General features: G+C 39.6%; 2 protein-coding genes across 2 annotated transcripts; one reads left to right on the top strand and one right to left on the bottom strand.

Moving 5' to 3' along the window:
• Nucleotides 1–217: 217 nt before the first annotated feature.
• Nucleotides 218–5,269, top strand: kin (Kin17 DNA and RNA binding protein). The gene is made up of 12 exons (XM_079653155.1): nt 218–487; nt 567–661; nt 745–788; nt 871–993; nt 1,715–1,899; nt 2,009–2,057; nt 2,133–2,184; nt 2,555–2,675; nt 2,757–2,882; nt 4,094–4,193; nt 4,324–4,424; nt 5,007–5,269. Exons 1-12 carry the CDS (start codon nt 374–376, stop codon nt 5,064–5,066), a joined length of 1,170 nt encoding a protein of 389 aa, XP_079509281.1. The 5' UTR covers nt 218–373; the 3' UTR covers nt 5,067–5,269.
• On the bottom strand, nt 5,175–18,833 carry itih2 (inter-alpha-trypsin inhibitor heavy chain 2). The gene is made up of 21 exons (XM_079653154.1): nt 18,603–18,833; nt 17,795–17,827; nt 17,336–17,374; nt 16,224–16,396; nt 16,044–16,148; nt 15,308–15,470; nt 15,121–15,228; nt 14,400–14,528; nt 14,186–14,302; nt 12,760–12,928; nt 12,534–12,659; nt 11,755–11,936; nt 11,037–11,222; nt 10,498–10,637; nt 9,892–10,064; nt 9,626–9,778; nt 8,679–8,792; nt 8,159–8,357; nt 7,906–8,078; nt 6,653–6,764; nt 5,175–6,574 (listed from the first exon to the last, which is right to left on the bottom strand). The coding sequence occupies exons 1-21, from the start codon at nt 18,693–18,695 to the stop codon at nt 6,427–6,429; spliced, it is 2,835 nt and encodes a 944-aa protein (XP_079509280.1). The 5' UTR covers nt 18,696–18,833; the 3' UTR covers nt 5,175–6,426.
• Nucleotides 18,834–20,234: the final 1,401 nt, after the last annotated feature.

The following is a 20,234-nucleotide window of genomic DNA, read 5'->3' as shown; positions in this document are numbered from 1 at the left end:
ACAGTTGCAATCGATAAAGGTGGGTCTCAGTTTGATTGCTATATTAACTGCTGTGAATCTATAACAACACTATTTGATTTATATGTTGTATTTATTATCTAAATTGGCAAAGTAACCAAATTACAGAAGTGGTGTGAAAAGTACGACAGTTCACGTTGAGATGCAGTGGAGTCTAAGTAGTCCCTGAACGCAGCTTCAGTTGTCGCGTGACTTCAGTGTTAAACGAGAGGTTATGACGGTAACACGCGGAAACTGTTTACGTTAGCGGCTAGTGGTTGTCGATAATTTAGCCACGGTTTGTCCGTTTTAGCGTTATTAACAGGTTATTAATCGACAATTAGCGGGTGTTTTATGGTTAGTATTGCTGCTCAGAATGGGGAAAGCGGATTTTCTCTCCCCGAAGGCGATAGGCAACCGGATAAAATCCAAAGGTCTCCAAAAGTTGAGATGGTATTGCCAGATGTGTCAGAAACAATGCCGAGATGAGGTAAAACACCGTGCTTTTAGTGTAATATTTAGAAGTTATTTCAACATATTCAACCTATTTTGTATTTCATTCGTTCCAGAATGGCTTCAAATGCCACTGCATGTCCGAGTCCCACCAGAGGCAGCTTCTGCTGGCCTCAGAAGACCCAAACAAATTCATGGACTACTTCTCCGAGTAAGTTCTTTTGAATGTAAATGTAGCATGTTAATGTTGTTCTTCATATGGTTGGAGTTAATTCCTGCTTCCTCTCTTCCCAGTGAGTTCAAAAACGAATTCCTGGAGCTGTTAAGGAGACGGTTTGGTGAGTCCTGAATCCACTCAGACTATCCAGAAGTTTGGAGCTTTTTACTGTAAGAAAACTGATCACATTTGTTCTGTTTTAGGGACCAAGCGAGTGCACAACAACATCATCTACAATGAATACATCAACGACAGAGAGCACGTCCACATGAACTCCACACAGTGGGAGACTCTCACTGACTTCACCAAGTGGGTGGGCAGAGAAGGTAAACTCTCCTGAAATGTGGTTCAACATGCACAGACACAAATCACAAATATTTATGAAGGAAACGTTCCCTTTCAGACAAAAAGATCTACAACAAGTTCCATAATTACAGAGCAGAACGAACTGACAGTGGAATAACTATTTACTTTTATGTTTACACCACAATACCCAATTCAAATTCCTCGTACGTGTCAACCTACCTGGTAATAAACCTGCTTCTGATTTTGAACTACAGATCTCTAACGTTTCGTGCTACCATTTTGTATCGTTCAACACTATTTTGATGTCAGAATATGTCCATAGACTGAAATGTAAACACATGGCACAAGTATTCAAAACCACCATTGTGATAGTTCCCGCTGCAGTAGTCTTTTTTTTCAAGAAAACACACTAACAGACTCAAGATGTCAAAACAATTATAAAAAATGTAAGCAAATGATCAATGAACCTATTAATAAAGAACATTAGGTGCAATCTTGGCTCATAATATAACTACATAACAAGGCTGTTTACCAAATGACCATAAAAACAACATGTGAATTATGTAACTGTGTATTAACAAAACTTTCAAAATGATCTGTCTTGTTAAACAAATCATGGAAATTATTTTGGTACCAATTTCTTACCACCTTTTGGACATGAGTCACAATACAGGTACAAGGACTGCTACATTAAAAGGGGACTCTAAAAGAGTAACAATTAGTTGATGATGTTACTGCTAGGTTTCTGCAAGGTGGACGAGACTCCCAAAGGCTGGTACATCCAGTACATCGACCGCGACCCGGAGACCATCCGCCGACAAGAGGAGCAGGCGAGGAAGAAAAAGCAGGACCTGGACGACGAAGAGAGGAGCGCCAAGTTCATCGAGGAGCAGGTCCGCAGAGGCCGGGGCGACAAGGAGGAAGAGGTGAGGACCAGAGAGGACGCACTCAGCTTCACACAGGCTCAATTCTGCTTTATGAAGATCAATGGAGTTGAGATTTTTGACATTTGTGTTCCTGTATTCTAATCTTTAGGAAACCCCAGTTTTCACAGAGCTGAAACGTGAGAGTGAAGAAGAAAAAGGTTAGTTTTATTTTTTCGATCAGTTAAATGTCGTCAATGCATTTCTTGTCACTCACCCTTACGTTTTTCCTGCAGTTGCTTTCAACCTGGGCGCTTCCTCATCTGTAGCCGGTCCTTCTAAATCAAGGTAACGATATCTGCTGCCTTTTTTTTTTCTTTTACGTAATCACGGTATAATGAAAGAAATTATACTTTTTTTTCTTCTTTTTTTTTATCTTCTACTGTAAATAACTAATTTATTTTATATTTTCTTAAATAGTTAAGTTCATTTTAAAATACACGTATTGTTGCCCCTTGTTTTATCCTTTTTAAAAAGGTTAATTATTTAATAAATATTAGGAAAATAGATAATTACCTATGTAAATGTGTCCTTAAAATGTCCTTAAATCTGCATTAAAACCATGTTCATTGTATGCCTTGAAAAAAAAATGCTTCTCAATTATCAAGCAAGTCTTATTTAATAATATTATCTGAAACTGTTTGTGTCTCCTTTTTAGTTCTGCTCTGGGTGCGAGTGCCCTCAAAGCAGCCGCATCATCGTCAGCCAAGAGAAAAGACACGAGTGCAGACACCAGAGGGGAGAAGAAGAAGAAATCAGCTCTGGAGGAGATTATGGAGGTAGAGGGGATGATCTACTGGTATGTTCTAATAATGTGTCTGTGTTTACATTGAGACGTTATATTCATGCTGTTGGTTCAGATGGAGGAGAAGAAGAAGAAGAAGCAGTCGGTCAGATTGGATTTCTGGCTGCAGCCAAACATCGTGGTCAAAGTCGTCACAAAGAGACTTGGAGAGAAGTACCACAAGAAGAAGGCGATCATCATGGTAAAAAACGCTTTGCATTTATCTTTGTGAGAGTATGTTTGTGTGCCTAGGGATCAGAGGCCTGTACTACGAAGCTGGTTCAACCTAACCTGGATATGTTTGAGTTAGCCGGTTGGCCTAATCCAAAACATACGTGCTCTCGCTAAACGGTCCTACGACGCGGTTTATCAAGTGGATCGCTCAAGCCAGCCGTGCCCTATCTAGTTAGGTGCACATTCACATGAAAGGGGTGGTATTTGGAGCATTCGACCAATCACAAACATGGACAAGCGTACTGACAGCGCAGCGCGTCATACTTCCTGAATGAAAAGTGAACTTTTTATTAGACAAATATGAGGACGTTAAACTTTAAACATCCATGACTTAAACACTTTATCCAGGATAAAAGCCACATAGCTGCACCTGCAAGGTGAATACAGCTGGTAACAGAAAAAGTGTTTGAATGCGTACATTAACAGGTTTATGATATCACTGCCCCGTCTAAGACACGATCTGATTTTAATTACATTTGACTCGAGTGTTTCGTCAACTTAATGTGTTGCTTAAAATAATACTTCTGCATACAGTATGTGACACTGTGAGTGTTGCACGGCCAGATACGGCTCAGCTGACTCAGATAAGGAAACATATGATACATTATGATGTGATATGCCGCGGACTGTACTTAATGTTACTCTGATCCGGTTACTTATGTTGTGGCAGATATTTAAGTAAGCTTTCTTAATGCTAATATTATAATAGTCAAAATTAAGATTCAGTTTCAGCTTTTTTTGCAAATGTGGAAAAAAGGAAATGGCATGAATTTCTGTCAATGCTTTGACATCGAAACCTAGAAATTGACTGCCTCAATAGCTTCACAATGAAAAGAAATCCATGTTTTTTGTAGTTTACATGGAGTCAAGTCTCTTGAATTGAATAACAAGAACATGGATTAATTTTGATATACTTTATTAATCCCCGTGGGGAAATTGTTTCTCTGCATTTGACCCATCCTAGTGTTAGGGACTTGAACTGGTGACCTTCCAGTTGCCAAGCCAAGTCCCTACCACCACCGCCCTTACATATTACATATACATAGCAAAACTTACTTCTGAGACATTATACATAGCCATCAAAAACAAAATAGAATGAAATATTTATATTAAAAAAAAAAAAAAAACTCAATATGGAGACCTTTGTTTCTAAAAGCTGTGGATCCTTTTTAATTGTAGGAGGTACGAGAGAAATATGGAGCCGTTGTTAAGATGATTGACTCCGGAGACAAACTGAAATTGGACCAGAATCACGTGGAGACGGTCATACCTGCACCAGGTAAACATCCAAAGCTCTTTAACACTTATACAGTCAAGTATAGTAATCTGATGGATGGGGGCAGCATCATGTCTGTACCACAGCTGTACTTTCTATCCTCCTCAGCCTCTTGTTGTGACTCTCCCTGCAGGTAAACAGGTTCTGATCCTGAACGGGCCGCACAGAGAGAGGGAGGCTCTGCTGGAGGGGATCGACGAGAAGAACTTCAGCGCCACGCTCACAATCGCAACTGTAAGTATTTATAGTACTGTACATCTCACATGTTAGTCATTGTTATCCACTGCACGTCTGTAAGGTAAATATAAAATAGTTCTGGATATAAGATTAGATATCCAACAGTTGCCTCTTAAAACTCATGAAAGACATAAGCAGCCTATACCAAATTATGAAAAGTATCTACTTTTCCTCTATAGTTAACTCAGCATGCAGATAGTTTTTTGTTTTATTTCCCCCGGTTTGAATGCAAAGGTCTTCTGTATTTCTGTCTGGTGTGTGGTCCTTAAGCACAAAATGATTACTCAAAATATTCCAAAATAATGTTAAAATGTCAAAATAACTGGTGGTTAAACTAAATATATGCTGTAATCACACAAAATTAAACAAAAAAAAGATTCCAGGTATAATTCCCATGTGATAATATACTTAAAAATATGTTTTAAGAATCATATTAATCTAAAAACTGAATGTCGCTGTAAAAACTCTTTACATTTTAAAAACTTGTATTGCTCTCCTTAGCTGCACTCACTTTTATGTAGCATTTTAAACGTGTTGTATCCAGTACCTGTGATTGAAGTTTGATCTACTCGTCCTCAGGGTCTTCAGAAGGGGAAGACGGTGAGCGTCGCCTACGAGGATTTCTCTAAACTGGCCTGAACCAACAACCTGTCTGCTCTAAACTCAGGGACTCTACTTAGTCAAAGTTATTTCCCCAACATACACCTGTATATACACACACACACACACACATCATCACAGAGAAACTCAGAGCAATTTGTTTTTTATTTTGTATCGGGTGTTCAAGTTGATCTTAGCATTGCAAATGTACATTTTGTCTTAATAAATTGAACAAAAAGTGACTTTATGGTGTTTTCTTTTTATAACTAGGAACATTTAGAATAGGATTGGGGGATAAGTACAATGATAGAAATGTGTCGACCAATAGAGATCCTGCAATTATATATCCATGATTTGGGCAGAAATGGAGGATAATGACATTTTAAATAAGGGGGACAAAGAATTCTGGTTGCACAGTAATTTGTGAGCTTTTTTAAATGAAATGTACGGTAAGTCAAACCTGCAGGAAAAGTCTTTGTTTCTTTGGTATACTGCTTTTTTTCTTTGATTAATTCACTGAATTAACACAGACTGGCATTCATTTGCTTCCGTTAACCTTAAAACCTGTTACACCTCAAATGATTGTCCTCAGGAACCTTAAAGCTTTCATTTTGAAAATAATGTATTTGTCTTTTAACTTGTGTTGTCTTCTATGATGTATATAAAAGAAAATAATCAAATGTGTGTATTAATTGAATTTACAGAACAATTACTGAATATAAAATGCTATATAGACTTTGGCCATATCAACCATCCAGGACTTATAATTACAAAAAGAAAAATCAGGAAATATAGATTCATAAAAGCCACACTGGGGAAAAGGATCGTCTTCCCTTTCTATTTACTCATTACATTACATGTCACTTTTATCCAAAGCGACTTACATACTCAATACTGTGGACAATCCCCACAGGAGCAATTTGGGGTGAAGTGTCTCAGGGAGACAACGGCATGCTGACTGCAGTGGGGTTTGAACCTGTGACCCCCTGATCCAAACACCAACGCACAACCCACTGCACCACACGCCTCCTGTTTTCACTTTTTCTAAATGGGTGTTAATAGCAGTGTGGAAAGATCTGGAAAAGATGACTTGTTTTGACTGACAAACCTCTAATGGTATGAATAATATTGCAATTGCAACATTATTCATAATATTAGAGAGATTTGTCATGTTCTAATTATGATTCTTAATATTGAAACAAATATTAAATGATTTTGGTGTGATATCTGTACCAAACATATGTTTTATAAATCTGTAGAACACATACTTAGCCTTTTACAAATACTGTGCTACCTGTGATTTTAATATTGCACTAGTCCATATTTTGATTTTGATAACATTTGGATTAATAGTGCAGCCCTATAGATGAGCATGGTACTTGAATGTGTCTCTGGCAGCTCAGAGCGCCTGCAGGAAGCTGTTGAGATGTGGGACGATGTAGTCGGTGTAGTGGCCGTCGATGAAGCCCTTCCCACTGTTGTGAATGAACCAGCAGTAGATGCTTGATCCGAGCCTCTTATCGCGCCTGTAGTCCTTCTGCCAGCCCCTAACGTACACACAAGATTTATGGTTTTAATATGAAGTCTGTTCTTTCAGAAATCACTTCATCTGCGTTAAGACCTACCTGGTGACAAGCAGAGTGTTGCCCTTCACCTCCATCGTGGCCTCCTTCTTCAGAGGGTCCATTCCCTCGTGCATGTCGTGCACGCTCACCTCAGGCTCTCTGGAAAACTGCCCTGAGAGATCACACACACTTTCAGCTTCAAATACTACTACTATGTCTCTTAGCAAAATTCATGACCTGATTACCAAAAGGGATTGACAAAACGTATTGTGAGCATGTTTCATGAAGGAACTATTTGATTTGTTATTGAACCACACTCGCCATCCATATCATTGTGTGGAAGGGAGTGTGTATCTGCTTGGGGGTGAGAGGCTTGTGCTGGCCCTTTGGTTGGTGCAGTTTTGTAAAAGGAAAAATAATATTGAAGGCAGACAACAATCATGATCAATAAATAGCACTACAGGTAAGAGAAACATTTATTTGTTGTCCCTTGAAATTGGCTCTTTAGAGTATTATCTATGATTCTTAAAAATGTAATACAGATTAATACTAATTAAGTTTCTGCTTTCATTGCTTTAGGGCAGTGTTTCTCAAACCTTTTCATACCAAGGACCCCTTAACCAATAAAAAAACACTCGCGGACCACCTAACTCCACAAATATCCCAAAACACATCGTTTTTCTAGAACAGATTACAAATCACCTAAAAATTGTACAAACAAGTGGCAACATGTGTGATGAAGGTGTTGCGCTGGGCTATATAATTCAATCAAAACTTAAGCTCGCTCCATTGCAGAGATATTCCCGCAAGAGTGCGGAAAACTTTAATTTATTTATTTAAAATGTGAAATATTACCAATATACTCACGGACCACTAGGGGGCGCTCGAAGGACCACCAGTGGTCCGCGGACCACACTTTGAGAAGCACTGCTTTAGGGTAAACCAATGTCTATGTGCCTTAAGATGCAGTGACACTAGTGGCTAGAGGCTGGCTTCATAGAACACATTTATGTTGGTTAAAAAATGTTTTAAACTAAAAAAGTCAGTCAACTGTTAGCTTTTACCTCTAGAGCTCAATAACTTGTTCTAATGTGTGTTTTGATTGCAAAAAGCCAGTGTCTGTTAAGTAAATATATGTTAATCCACATTTGTATGAAATAGGTTCAGTAAATGAAATATATACCCTCCCTTTAGAAACCTATGGGTGTTTTATTTACAGTCTTAGGCCTCAGATCTGATTCACAGATATCTCAGTAACACCCTGTGGTTGTATCGCTGCTTGAAAGTATTTCACACCACGCATAGAGACCTACCTATGAGTCCGTGCACCAGAGGGGAGTACTGGTTATCGTTGGGAATGTAAACACCGAGGAAGTCGACACTGACTGGATTTTTCGTCCACACACGGTGAAGTAACACCATCACATGGATATTATTATTTATCGTGATGGACACATGAGAGTTCTTCACAATGGAGATCCTCACGCTGAAACACAGACACATGAGGTACAAATCACCCTGAGTGAGGTAGATGCTGTGATTAAAGATGAAATGTGTCAGGGTTACCCATCCTGTGAGATTTTAGTCGTGGCCCCCCAGGTGAAGGAGTGGTTTCTCTGGCCGTCGGTCATGGAGATGCTGTCGGTGCCGACGGTCAGGCTCACTCCATCGGGCTGGTAGTACACTGAGATGGTGCCGAAGTACGTGCTCAGTTTGCCTTTGTGCGCCTGCTTAGAGCCGACCAACTGACCGTTCACCACCAAACCTAAAAGAAGTGGGGTTATACTTTATTTGTAATACTCCAGTGACAAATGTGTTACAAGTAAAGCAGAGAAAAGTAGATATTCATTGTCAGGGTTAGAGTAAGTTAAAAGGTGCAACAGATGGTCAGGTGACATGTGTGTATCTGTTATATATAAAGCTACAGTCAGGGGAGTGTTAGCTTAGCATAAAAACTGGGAACGGGGAAAAAGTTGTCTCCTTCCAGAAGTTGGGAAAAACCCCTAGGAGCAGTTTTCGATCAAGTTTCATTTAATTTAGTTTAAATTGTATTTGAATCTTATTGTTGAAGCAGGCAGTGTGGTACCTGTTCCAGTGTCAGTCACCAGGTTGAGGATGTGTCCGGGGGCGGAGTCGATGTTGAAGCAGACGTCCATGTTGCTGCTGGGCAGGTGGACGATGAAGTGAGGGTCGTTATCCACTGCAAGAGAAACACTGAGCGCGTCACACATTCACATTCAACACTGCAGCTGGAAGAGTGCCTATGGAGGTCATCATGAGTGTGTGTGTGTGTGTGTGTGTGTGTGTGTGTGTGTGTGTGTGTGTGTGTGTGTGTGTGTGTGTGTGTGTGTGTGTGTGTGTGTGTGTGTGTGTGTGTGTGTGTGTGTGTGTGTGTTGCCTATTTAATACTAATTTGGTGCCAACCACTACAAGCATCACCCACTGATGGAAGATGGTAGAACTACCCTTTAAGGACAATAAAATTGAATTTCAGACTTGATTTTAAAACAATACATCTAATAAAGTTATTTATTTATATGGAAGATGAAAGTGTCTCTGGTTTGTGTTATTCCTCATGGCTATTGAGTCACTACTGGTTGTTTTAAGGCCATGTTTAAAAGGAAGACCTTGCAAGGGCGTGGAATAAAGCTTTCCAAAAAAATGTGGGAAAAATAAATCACTGTAGGAAAAAGAGCTGGAAAGAAGTGCGGAAAGAGAAAGGTGTAAATGGTAAAGGTATATCTTTGTGTTATGAAAATGCATTGCAGTCACACACAATTAATGCTACAGTAAGACAGGCATTTTCAAAACAGTTCAGACACTCTTCACAACCTCTTTACACAACCTTCTTCAAAACATACGGACCTGGAAATCTCCTAAGTGAATGTGTGTGTGTGTGTGTGTGTGTGTGTGTGTGTGTGTGTGTGTGTGTGTGTGTGTGTGTGTGTGTGTGTGTGTGTGTGTGTGTGTGTGTGTGTGTGTGTGTGTGTGTGTGTGTGTGTGTGCACGTGAGTGCGTGCGTGTGAGTGTTACCTAAGTTGACCTTTGGAGGCAGTGCGTACTCCTCGCTGCCCTTAACAGCCTGGCTGGGGGGGGCGTTAGTGGTCATCTGGACCCAGGGGGGGGCCTGGTACACCACATTCACTGGATTGAGCCCCGGGGAGGGGCCTCCACCAAACCCTGCGCCTACACACACATGATGTTAATTCTGCATCACATTACCGATTGTACGATACGATTATACTTTAATGTCATGTCTTTTAAAGAAAAAAGGATAGAAATATTTATCTGTCAGGCACCTGAGCAGCAGCCATGTTTTGGGTCCTTCGGGGAGTCGGCCAGCAGCCTCTCGTTGGTGTCCTCGCTCTCCACCAGCATCGCGGTGAGTGGAGTGACGAACTGATGCTCCACGGCCAGCGTCATGATCCTCTGAGTGATCTTCCTCTTCTTCACCGCCGTGGGAGCCAGAGCCCTGCAGAAGAGACACAGCTGATCACACTGACTATCATGCAAACACCTGTCACACTCCTGCAGGAGAACATGTTTCATACAGACGTAATAAAGAGCCATTGGTGTTTTGTTTTTGTATTTAGATTTTCCTATTTATTCATATTAGGACGCTTCATTCCTTAACTTCTTTTTTCTTTTTTTCATGACTTTTGCTGTGTTAATGTCATATCATTTAGTAAATGTTTTGATTTTGGAAGTTCACCTTCAGATCCTGTATTCAATGTTTGTGCAACAGTGGCATTGTGTAAAAGAAATGGCATTTTACGGATTACAATTCAGAACATTTATGAATAATTAGTTGTTGTGATCAGGACTGAAGATATTTATTTCCAATGAATATTCTTGTTTCTTGATTATTTATCCAACAGTTCTCCGTTTCTCTGCAGGCCTCTCACCTCTCAGAGATCAGCTGTTTGACGGTGATGTAGGCCCACATCTGTCTGGCGAAGCCCGTGAAGGAGTGCTGCTGCTTGGCCAGCTCCGTGTCCAGCTCCGTGAAGTCTCCCTCCGTCTCAAAGGTGACGTCCAGACGGGCCTGAGGGAGCACACAGCACAGAGGACACTGGTGGTGCTAAATCTGAACGTCTTTCCTTCAGCAATGGCCTTTAACCCTTTATTTCTAAACACATGTATAATTCTATGTGGGAATTGAGATTTGTGTGAACATTTTTAGCAAACTGAAGAGGAAAAATGGTGTAGTATTTCACACAAAAAGAAAAGATTCAGGAAAAGTTGATTTGAAATGTGTGAATCGATTCTTTCGGCAGAAAAAACACAGTTGGAATTTAATGGACAATTCTCACAGGTGTGGAATGGTGTACAGAGCTTGTAAATGGAGGTGTTTCTTAATAATCTATTGGTAATCTGAAGAGGTACAACTCAAAGAATCACAAGTAAACATTTGAAATGTTAATGTAAATTGCATTTTACTCACGGCGCGAGCGGTGGTGAAGCTGGTCAGCGTGTTGCTCTCCGACGGCTTCACTTTCCCGGCCACCACCAGCTCCGAGCCGCTGAAGTACTTATCGAAGCGGTTCTGGGTGACGTCTGACACCGAGTCCTCTGGGAACTGAACCTGGATCATCCTCAGCAGGGGGGAGGACACCTGGCGGTAAAACGCCTGTAGGGGGAGGAGGAGGAGGGAGGCAGAATTAGATGCTGGAATGAAATATTTCCCTCCCTTTTCTACATAATATATATATATATTACTTTGAATAATTGAACATAATTATGGAATCAGCAACAGAGTGAGAGAGGGTCAGCTTGGTTTGTATCATGGCTGCATGGAGACCAGACCATGACTTTTGCCTTTTTTCATCAACTATAGATATGCCATCTGAAATTTGTAGCAAAAAGGGTAAAAAAAAAACTACAAAAAAAGTCGAGACAAATTGAGAAACAAAAACAGACCAACAAAGTGAAAAGGTTGACAAAAAATCAAGTCTGGAACTGTCCACAAAAGGGAAAAAGAAGACAGTATAACAAATTGAAAAAATACAACAGTCAAAAAAAGTGAAAAATATCACAAGTCGAAAAAAGTGAAAAAGACCACAATTATGTTTTTGTCTAAATATAACAAACATATGTTGCTTGGAGCTCGTTCCACTTCCAAAGACAGAGATGTGTCTACTCGTAGTGTTAGGTTTGTGTACCCGGAGCTGCTCTGCTGCATCGTGGTTGGCGTAGATCCTCTGAGCCATGCCTCTGTTCTCCATGGCGATCCGCTCCAGGAAGTCATAGTCCACGTCGAAGCCGATGCCCAGCGAGAAGAGAGAAAACTCCTCCCTCATCACCCGCTTCACATTCTTCTGGATGGTGCCCAGCTTGATCTCTCCTGCAGAGAACGAAATATCATCTCAGTGACTAAAGACACAAGACTGTGTTTTAATAATGACATGTACAATCACCCGGCATAGAGACATTGCATCCGTCTGTCTTCCTCTCCTTTTGCTTTATTTGGATCTCAATGACTCACCCTGTGTCACCTTGAGTTCTTTAAGAAACTTTGTACGTCTTAGATGCCTCAACGGTTAACAACAAATCTCTTAAAGTAAGGCCTATTCCTTGGCCAATTTTCAACATTTCTGCCCAAAGTACCTCTTTTAAGGGCTGCATTTAGACGTTGAATCAGATATATTAAACCTATTTTTACATTATTTTGTCGTACCTTTCTTTGTAATATTCCCCCATTCCATACAGTAATTATTTTTCTTGATGTTTTTACTTGTTTAGACCCACAATTTATTCACACATTTTAAATAAACTGCACAGTTTTTTCCTTTGAATTCAGACGTATTGTACATATTTTATGGTTAATTTCCTCCATTGTGTTTTAGTTTCATTAGATTTTCTATTAAATGTGTTCACACAACAAAACACTCGAGGCATAAACCCGATTTTGATTCTAAAATCTATTGAACATCAGTCCTACCCACGGTGGGGTCTCCGTCAGACACCAGGATGATCATGGAGACGGAGCGGGGGTCGATGAGCCCCTGATTGGACGCCCTCACCAGCATCTGCACAGCTCTCATCAGAGCCTCGTTAATGTTGGTACCTGCGGTCAGTAGAATGTGGTCGTTAACACACCAATGTTCATGTTCACCAGGGTCTCAGAGCGACCTCCCACGAGATTAAAGAGTCGTTTTCTCTCACACCTCCGTTGGGTTTGATGTCCTGGATGTATCTCTTGGCGTCTGCGATCTGAATGGAGGATCCGGCCACCAGGTCTTCGTTCCAGCAGCGCACGTTGTGGTTGAAGTCGATGATGCTGAAGTGGTCGTCTATGGCCATGTCCTCCAGAATGGCCTGCATGGCCTCCACTGTCTGAGAGAGCAGAGAGGATTAAATGCACTTCTTAAAATGCAGAATGATCGCACAAAAGAAACGCACCCTTTTTCTGATTGAGAAAAATTGTTTAAATATGGTTTTGCTTTTAAAATGCACATTAAAGTGTTGTTTGCTGAGAATGAGAGTTAATGTGCTTGGTAATGCTCTACACATTACCAAGCACATTAACTCTCGTACTGTACTTAAATGCATATTTGAGGTACTTGTACTTCACTAGAGTTTTTTCTTAACTGCCACAACTATTTGGATAACAAATGTTTTGAGTGTTTTTTAGAGAGCAAAAAATTGTTTATAGAAATCCAGTCTTTTAATATATGTGATTTTGAAATTGGCCATAATTCAGTACATTCACCTTTTTGTACTTTAAGGACATTTCAATGCCAATACTTTTGTACTTTTACTTAAAGTAAGACCTAGAAAGAAGGACTTTGACTTCAACAGAGTGTATTTACAATTATTCATTAATGATCCTTTTACTTAAAGTGGACCTATCATGCTATATTTGAATAATATATTGTAGGGCCATACCTACATGTCTGCGATTGTGTTTTTCAAAATACCAAACAGATCATGCATTTTAGCCATGCCTCATTTCGCTCTATTTGCTCTTTTTTAGCCCTGTTTTTGCAAGGGCTGAATCTGAGAAGTCTTCTTCGCTGCTTTTGTGCTAGACTACAGCGCCACCTACAGGCCTGCCATATGTACTACAGCGTCTCCAGCGCTTTTGAACGGCAATGGCCGTGGCTGTCTCCTCCTGATAGGTGGAGAGTTGCCCATATAGGCGGAGCTCCTCGTTTCTGACGTCAGATAATTTTCCAAATCTGTATCAGTCTGTATCAGATCCGTAGCAGCCCCGTTTTTAGAGATTTGGGTATGGACGAAAAGAGAGAGGGTTGTGTTTTCTGACACTTGGTGAGTTTCCGGACACACCGGACACACATATTCATGTATAAAAGACGTACAAGAGTGCATTTTGCATGATAGGTCCACTTTAAGTAAAACAAAGAACTTCTTCCACCATTGCTGTCAGTACAATTACCATTTGCCCTTACTTCATATGTACTATTGCATTCCGTATGCATACAATTGGGACATAGTACACAATGCAACCTGATGCAGTAACACATCCAAGTGTTTTCTATGTATTGGGACATACTTTATCTTTCTGGCATACTCAATAGTTTGGTAGTGTGGGTCAAAGTGCACAAAACTCCATGTCAACAAACGACTCACTTGCTTCATCTTGACTCCCCACATGGATCCGCTGACGTCAATGACGAACACGATGTTTTTAGGGAGAGGAGAGAGGTTGGAGGGAGCAAAGAACTGGACGAAGTGGCCGTCTGAGACCTGGAGGAAACAGTAAAGGTGTGATCATCTCCAAAAGTGTTTGTGGCCATATACGACATGAAGCAAGTTCATCATTGAGGCTTCAAAGATAACATACCTGTAGTTCTCCGGCATTGCCCTCCCGGGTCACATCATATCTGACGGTGAAGATGCCGTCTATAGCGCTTCCAGTGCAGTTGTCACATTTTCTCTGCTTCTGGAGGCTTGGCTTGAAGACAATATGAGCCTGAGGACAAAGACAGCACAGATATAATATGCTACAAATGAATCATCCATGACAAAAAAGGGTAGGTTTTTGGTCTTGTGTGTGTATGTGTGATGTTTAAACAATTGTTTAATTCAAATATCATCACCGTTTGACCATTTATAAAGAAAAAACAATTAATGAGACGCAAAAATAAAACAAAATCCCTTTTCAGAGGCCAATCATGGGCCTTAATATTTAAGATCAAGTATTTTTGTCAAGCAAAGAATATATAAAAATACATTGGATGCCTCCTTTCTGTCATTACAGGCTTTAAGAAAATGTTTTTTAAATATTTTTTTCATAGAGTTTTTCATACTTTAACCCATCATTGGTCAATTTAAATGTCCAGAAGTCAGTCAGGATTTTGCTCAACTGTGCATAGCCCTAATATTCCCAAACAGGCTTCAGGTTATCTTAAAAACATTGTCGAAACATCGTCAGAACAGCTATTTGGACGAAGGACGTCCCAAAAAAAAAAAAAAAAAAAAAAAAAAGAACAGCTATTTGTACCTTGATTCAGATAAAAATTATCTGCATTTTTTTTATCCCTCTGGGTGTTTTCCAGTCTTACCTTCTCTTTGGTCGAGGTCACTTTGATATCGCCTACAAACTGCTCTCCGAGGGTGCTCGGTGCTTCTACCATGGAGATTCCATTGGGCTCAAAGATGTACACATCCACCTGAGGAGAGACTAGGTCAGGGACCATCGGTATAAGATATACAGACCTGCAAACGTACATTTATTACGATTTTTCTCACCTGGAACTGAGGCACCAGCCTCCCAGGCTGCAGGAACAGCGAGTGCTCGTAGAAGCCCAGCCTCCTGTGCATCATCTCCTGGTAGTGCAGCTCAAACTCAATGTTACTGCCAGGAGGAACATGCACTTCTGTTTTAAACGTCTCCATGTCCTGGGAATTGGCCCTGGAAAGCAGCAAGATTTAAGTGAGCATGATCATTGTTGGATTACTGGGCATAGCCACATACAGAATGTCTCTCAAAGGGACACGTTGTGATTCTCCAGAAAGAGAAATAAAATGACCACAAAGAAAAGGAGAACAAAGACACACAAAAAACCTTAAAGGGACAATAGCAACTATAAATAGATGCTAAACAGAGACACAAAGAGACTCACAAAAGCTATTAAAAATAGGTAAAGCAAACACAAAGAGACACAAAATGATAAGAATAAGAAACAAAACCGCGAGAGATGAGAAAAGCTGCAAACTGACACAAAATATTAACAAAAGTGACTCAAAATGACAAAATAAAGATACAAAACAACTCCAGAGACTTCAAATGTCTATGGAGTCACACAAATAAAGCTATGACATTCAAAATGACTATAAAGAGACACAAAGTAGCTTTACAAAACGAATAAAACGAATGGAGGCAAATCAACCATAAAGTATGTGTGTTTCCCTCCTAAACTGAATGAAAGCTGCTTTATAGTCTGTCTGTCCCCTTGGTGTTTCAGCTCCAGAGGCCCAGCAGTACCTGACGATGCCCGCTGCCTTGCCTCTGGCTCGGGCCTGGGCGTACAGGTTCCTGGCCACCGTCTTTTCCTTCACCGAGCCCACGAATATGATCCCGTTCACATTCCTGCAACGAGAAGAGAGCGGGGGTTAAACTCTGCACACTCTCCGTGACAGCAGCTGGGACTGGAAAAGGCCTCACATGGTGAAGTTAGTGATGAAAGCTCGTTTGGGGATCTGCACGTTGAAGCCGATGCTCTGGGCCTTGGAGCCCGAGTTGAGCACGGAGCTCCGGACGGTGGTGTGGGCGAAGCGGGACGTGATGCGGCTCTCCACCTTGTAGCTCTTCACCGTGATGTCTTCACCACGGATCGCCTGAGAGGATAAGGGAAGAATTAGGATATTAGAAACAGGAGGAGGTTTTTGATTCTTTACTTTCTCTGACTTGGACCACCTTTTATTTTGGAATTTGTGCCATAATATTCTACACCTATCTTAATATCGAAGAAATGTCTTTCTGAGTTTTGTTTTCAAAAATATGAAATTTCAAATAATGATGTAATAAAAGGAAGACAATTGGGACCTTTTTATTCTGCTGTAGTGTTATTTAATGTATATGTAAGATAAGAAGTACTTTATTGATCCCAATTTGGGATTTCTTTTGTGTTGCAGCAGCATAAAAAGAATTAAAGGACTAGAAATAAACATTCCAAAATGTAAAAATCTCAATAGAAATAAAACAGCATTATAAAAAAAGTAGAAAATATACATGTTGAAATACAAATGTACAGAAACAAAATATAAAGCAGGATATTATATATACATACATATGTGAGGAATGGAATACTAAATAGTATATTGAATATAAATGAAAAATGTACAAGCTACATATGGTAAATTGTTGTTGTTGTTCTTTTTACTATTATTATCTCAATGGTTTCCAACTATGTGCCACAAAACCACACAAACTGTTATTCCTCTTTAAACATCCCCTGAGGTTTGTATACATTCAAAAAACTTTAAAACAATTCCATTGGTTTATTTATTCTGCATTTCCTTCTATTACGTCTTCCAAACCCAAGTGTCTTGATGTAACACTTCCCCTAAATGTGATCAAAGCAGCTGACTGTCCCAGTGATTAGATTTTTTTTAGGAAGAGAAAGACAGACAGAAAAGGGAATGAGAGCAGGATTATTTCAGAACAAAGTCAATAACCCGTCAGTCACGGGAGTCTCTTCAAACAGACGCATATCGACTGTGAGATAACGGTCAACTCTGTCACAGAGGAGAGGGCTCCAACAACAAGAGTCCTACCTCAAAGTCTTCCTGCTCCTCGCTGGTCAATATGGCTCTCTGGAACGAACACACACACACACACACACACACACACACACACACACACACACACACACACACACACACACACACACACACACACACACACACACACACACACACACACACACACACACACACACACACACACACACACACACACACACACACACACACACACACACACACACACACACACACACACACACACACACACACACACACGATTATGATGAACAAACTACGGTTATTTAGACACATGTGTCACAGGTTACATTCAGGATCAGATCAGGTCTGTAGGATGATGCTTCGTACATTTTTTGCGCAATCCGTAAGAACCACACTGTGGATCAATGATTATTGCAACATCAATGAGAAAACTATTTAGAAATGAATATAAATGAGAAAAATTAGGCACTTTTCTGAAGGAAATCTCACCTTGTGCCTCTCCCGATGATCCCGCATATCTGACTGGGGGCAGAAGGAAAATCAGATTTTAAAAACATATAAAATGACCTATGTTGGCGACAAAATGTATGCTTGAGACGTGTGAATTTCAATTTCATTTACTTACATTTACAAAAACTGAGATATTAACTGACATGTTAGCAGTACAAGATAGTTGGGTTTAAAGGTTAAAGGTCAGGGAAAGCCATTACATTTAATTTAAAAACAGATATAAACATAAGAACAAATGTTTGTCTTAATACTGATGAAAAGCAATCAAGCAGCATTAGGTGAATAATACTAAATATTTGCATTTTTACAGCAACAGTTCAAAAAGAAGACATATGAGGTTAAGAAATGCTACAGTTCTGCTATATAAGGGTGAGCTTTTAAGGGAGTTTTTAAAGTCAAAAGTCAGGTCAAATATGTATTCCATGTAAATAAAATTCCCACATAGACTAAAATAAAACCCCTCCAATTTAAATGATTCCCTACTCTTTCAAGACATTAAACAAATAAACACTTGCCTATTAATTGAGTCTCGATTAAGTGTCAATCCTAACATCCCATAGAAAGGAATATAATACAACAATATAAATAAAGATATGTCATGTCCTTGTGCCAGACATTTGAATAGACCCAAGAATCACTTACAGATGCAGAGTTTATTCACATTCAACAGAACAAACATTTATGTTTTGGCTTTCGTTCACTTTGACATGTTTTTGATATCTTTCTAAAAAGTGGGTTAAGCTTTGTTTTGCAAATGTAACGTTTCTCCAAGTGCCTGTAAACTTACCACGTCCTCCTCCCATTCTCCATCTATCACAAACTCAAAGCAGCAGGCCTGTTGGAGCAGCAGGAACCCGAGGAGCAGCAGAAGATGCCTCATGTTTCCTACACACACACACACTCACACACATATAAAACAATAAAACAGCGCTGAGAGACAGACGGTCCTTCTGAGCTGAAAACTGAAGGTTAAAATCCACTGAACTGATCGACTCCCAGCCCCAGTCAATATTTGTTGTGTTTCATGTAGAGAGGAGAAGGAAACTTTGAAACTTGACCTGCAGTGTGGGCAGGGTAAATAACACACAGATTAAACACTAATACAGATTGTTTTAACGTATGGGACTTGGATATAAAAGTCACAATTTTGATGCACATTTGGCCAGATATCATTATGTTGATTTTCTAATATAGAGGTGGCAGTTTTTTTTTATAATTTAAAAAGGCACAAAGAATTACATTTCAATGCACATATCCTGAGTTTACAGGAGAAAGATGTAATGTGGCGTTATGCCCACAAGATGGCACTAAAGTGGTCCTTTAGCGAATCCACTACTGTATGTCTCTTTATTTACAGTAAAAATGTATTAGTGGATGTTATGACTGTCAATTTGAGTATTAGTAAATGCTTATTTTAGGGAAATATCATGTTTATTTACAGTGTCAGTGAAAAAAACTAAATTTGAAATGCAAAGTAGGAAATCAATCTTATTCTTTTAACTACAAAAAACTGAAAATGAAAGACAATAACACTTACTGTTTGTTGCGCCTCTTTGTTCTATATTAAATTAAATAAACAAACATATCCCTCTAAAATAATATATTCTCCAATATTTGGCTACATCATTTGTAGTTTTAATAGTTAGGTGAACTTTACGCAGCCCCCCCTATTGAAATTGGCATTATGAATTCGTTGCCACGCATTAATATTTTTCTCACCAATGTCACCAGAGGGGCTCCGTAGGATCCAGATATATAAATAAATAAATTTTTATGACAGACTGACTGAAGTGCGGGTTCGTGGCTGCCACCTAGTGGTGATTAAAGGTAGGTTAAAATGATGTCCTATCTCTCTCCCTGAGTCAGAACTGACTAAATGGTATGATAACATACAGGTGAGGGACATGCTAGAAAATACCGGATACAGAATTTCTTAGCTTAACCTCAGCCTTTTTAGGTGGAAATTGTATTTAAATAAATCCATAAGATAATAATTATAGGTACCATGTAATTATTTTTAAAAGACCTGGTGCCTACATTTAATCTTTTTACCCAAATAAATAAACACAGTTTTACCAGAAGTTGGTGCATAAAAACTGAACTGAATCCAGGACATTTAGCTTTTAAAGCTCAAATATGTTACACCTGCTGCCTAATATTTGTGCCTCCGTAATGTTGAAACGAAACCTACGCCCTTGCTCTCCACCTTGCAAAAAAGACTGAACGTGTTCAGGGACTTCTTTTGTCGTGTTACTCATAGTTGCATAAAATCCAACACTCCTAAAGTATCTAATCTCAAATGTATAATAAAAATAACAAAGTCATGTAATATAGTAAAACAAAAAAACTCATTCTTATCAGGACAGCCAAGACAGCCAGTAGGCTACGTTTTTACTTTGCTTATGTTTTTACAAGTAGC

This window comes from Notothenia rossii (genome assembly GCF_949606895.1).
Source record: "Notothenia rossii genome assembly, chromosome: 10".
NCBI classification, from domain to species: Eukaryota; Metazoa; Chordata; class Actinopteri; order Perciformes; family Nototheniidae; genus Notothenia; species Notothenia rossii.
This window is presented reverse-complemented; position numbering and strand designations above follow the sequence as displayed.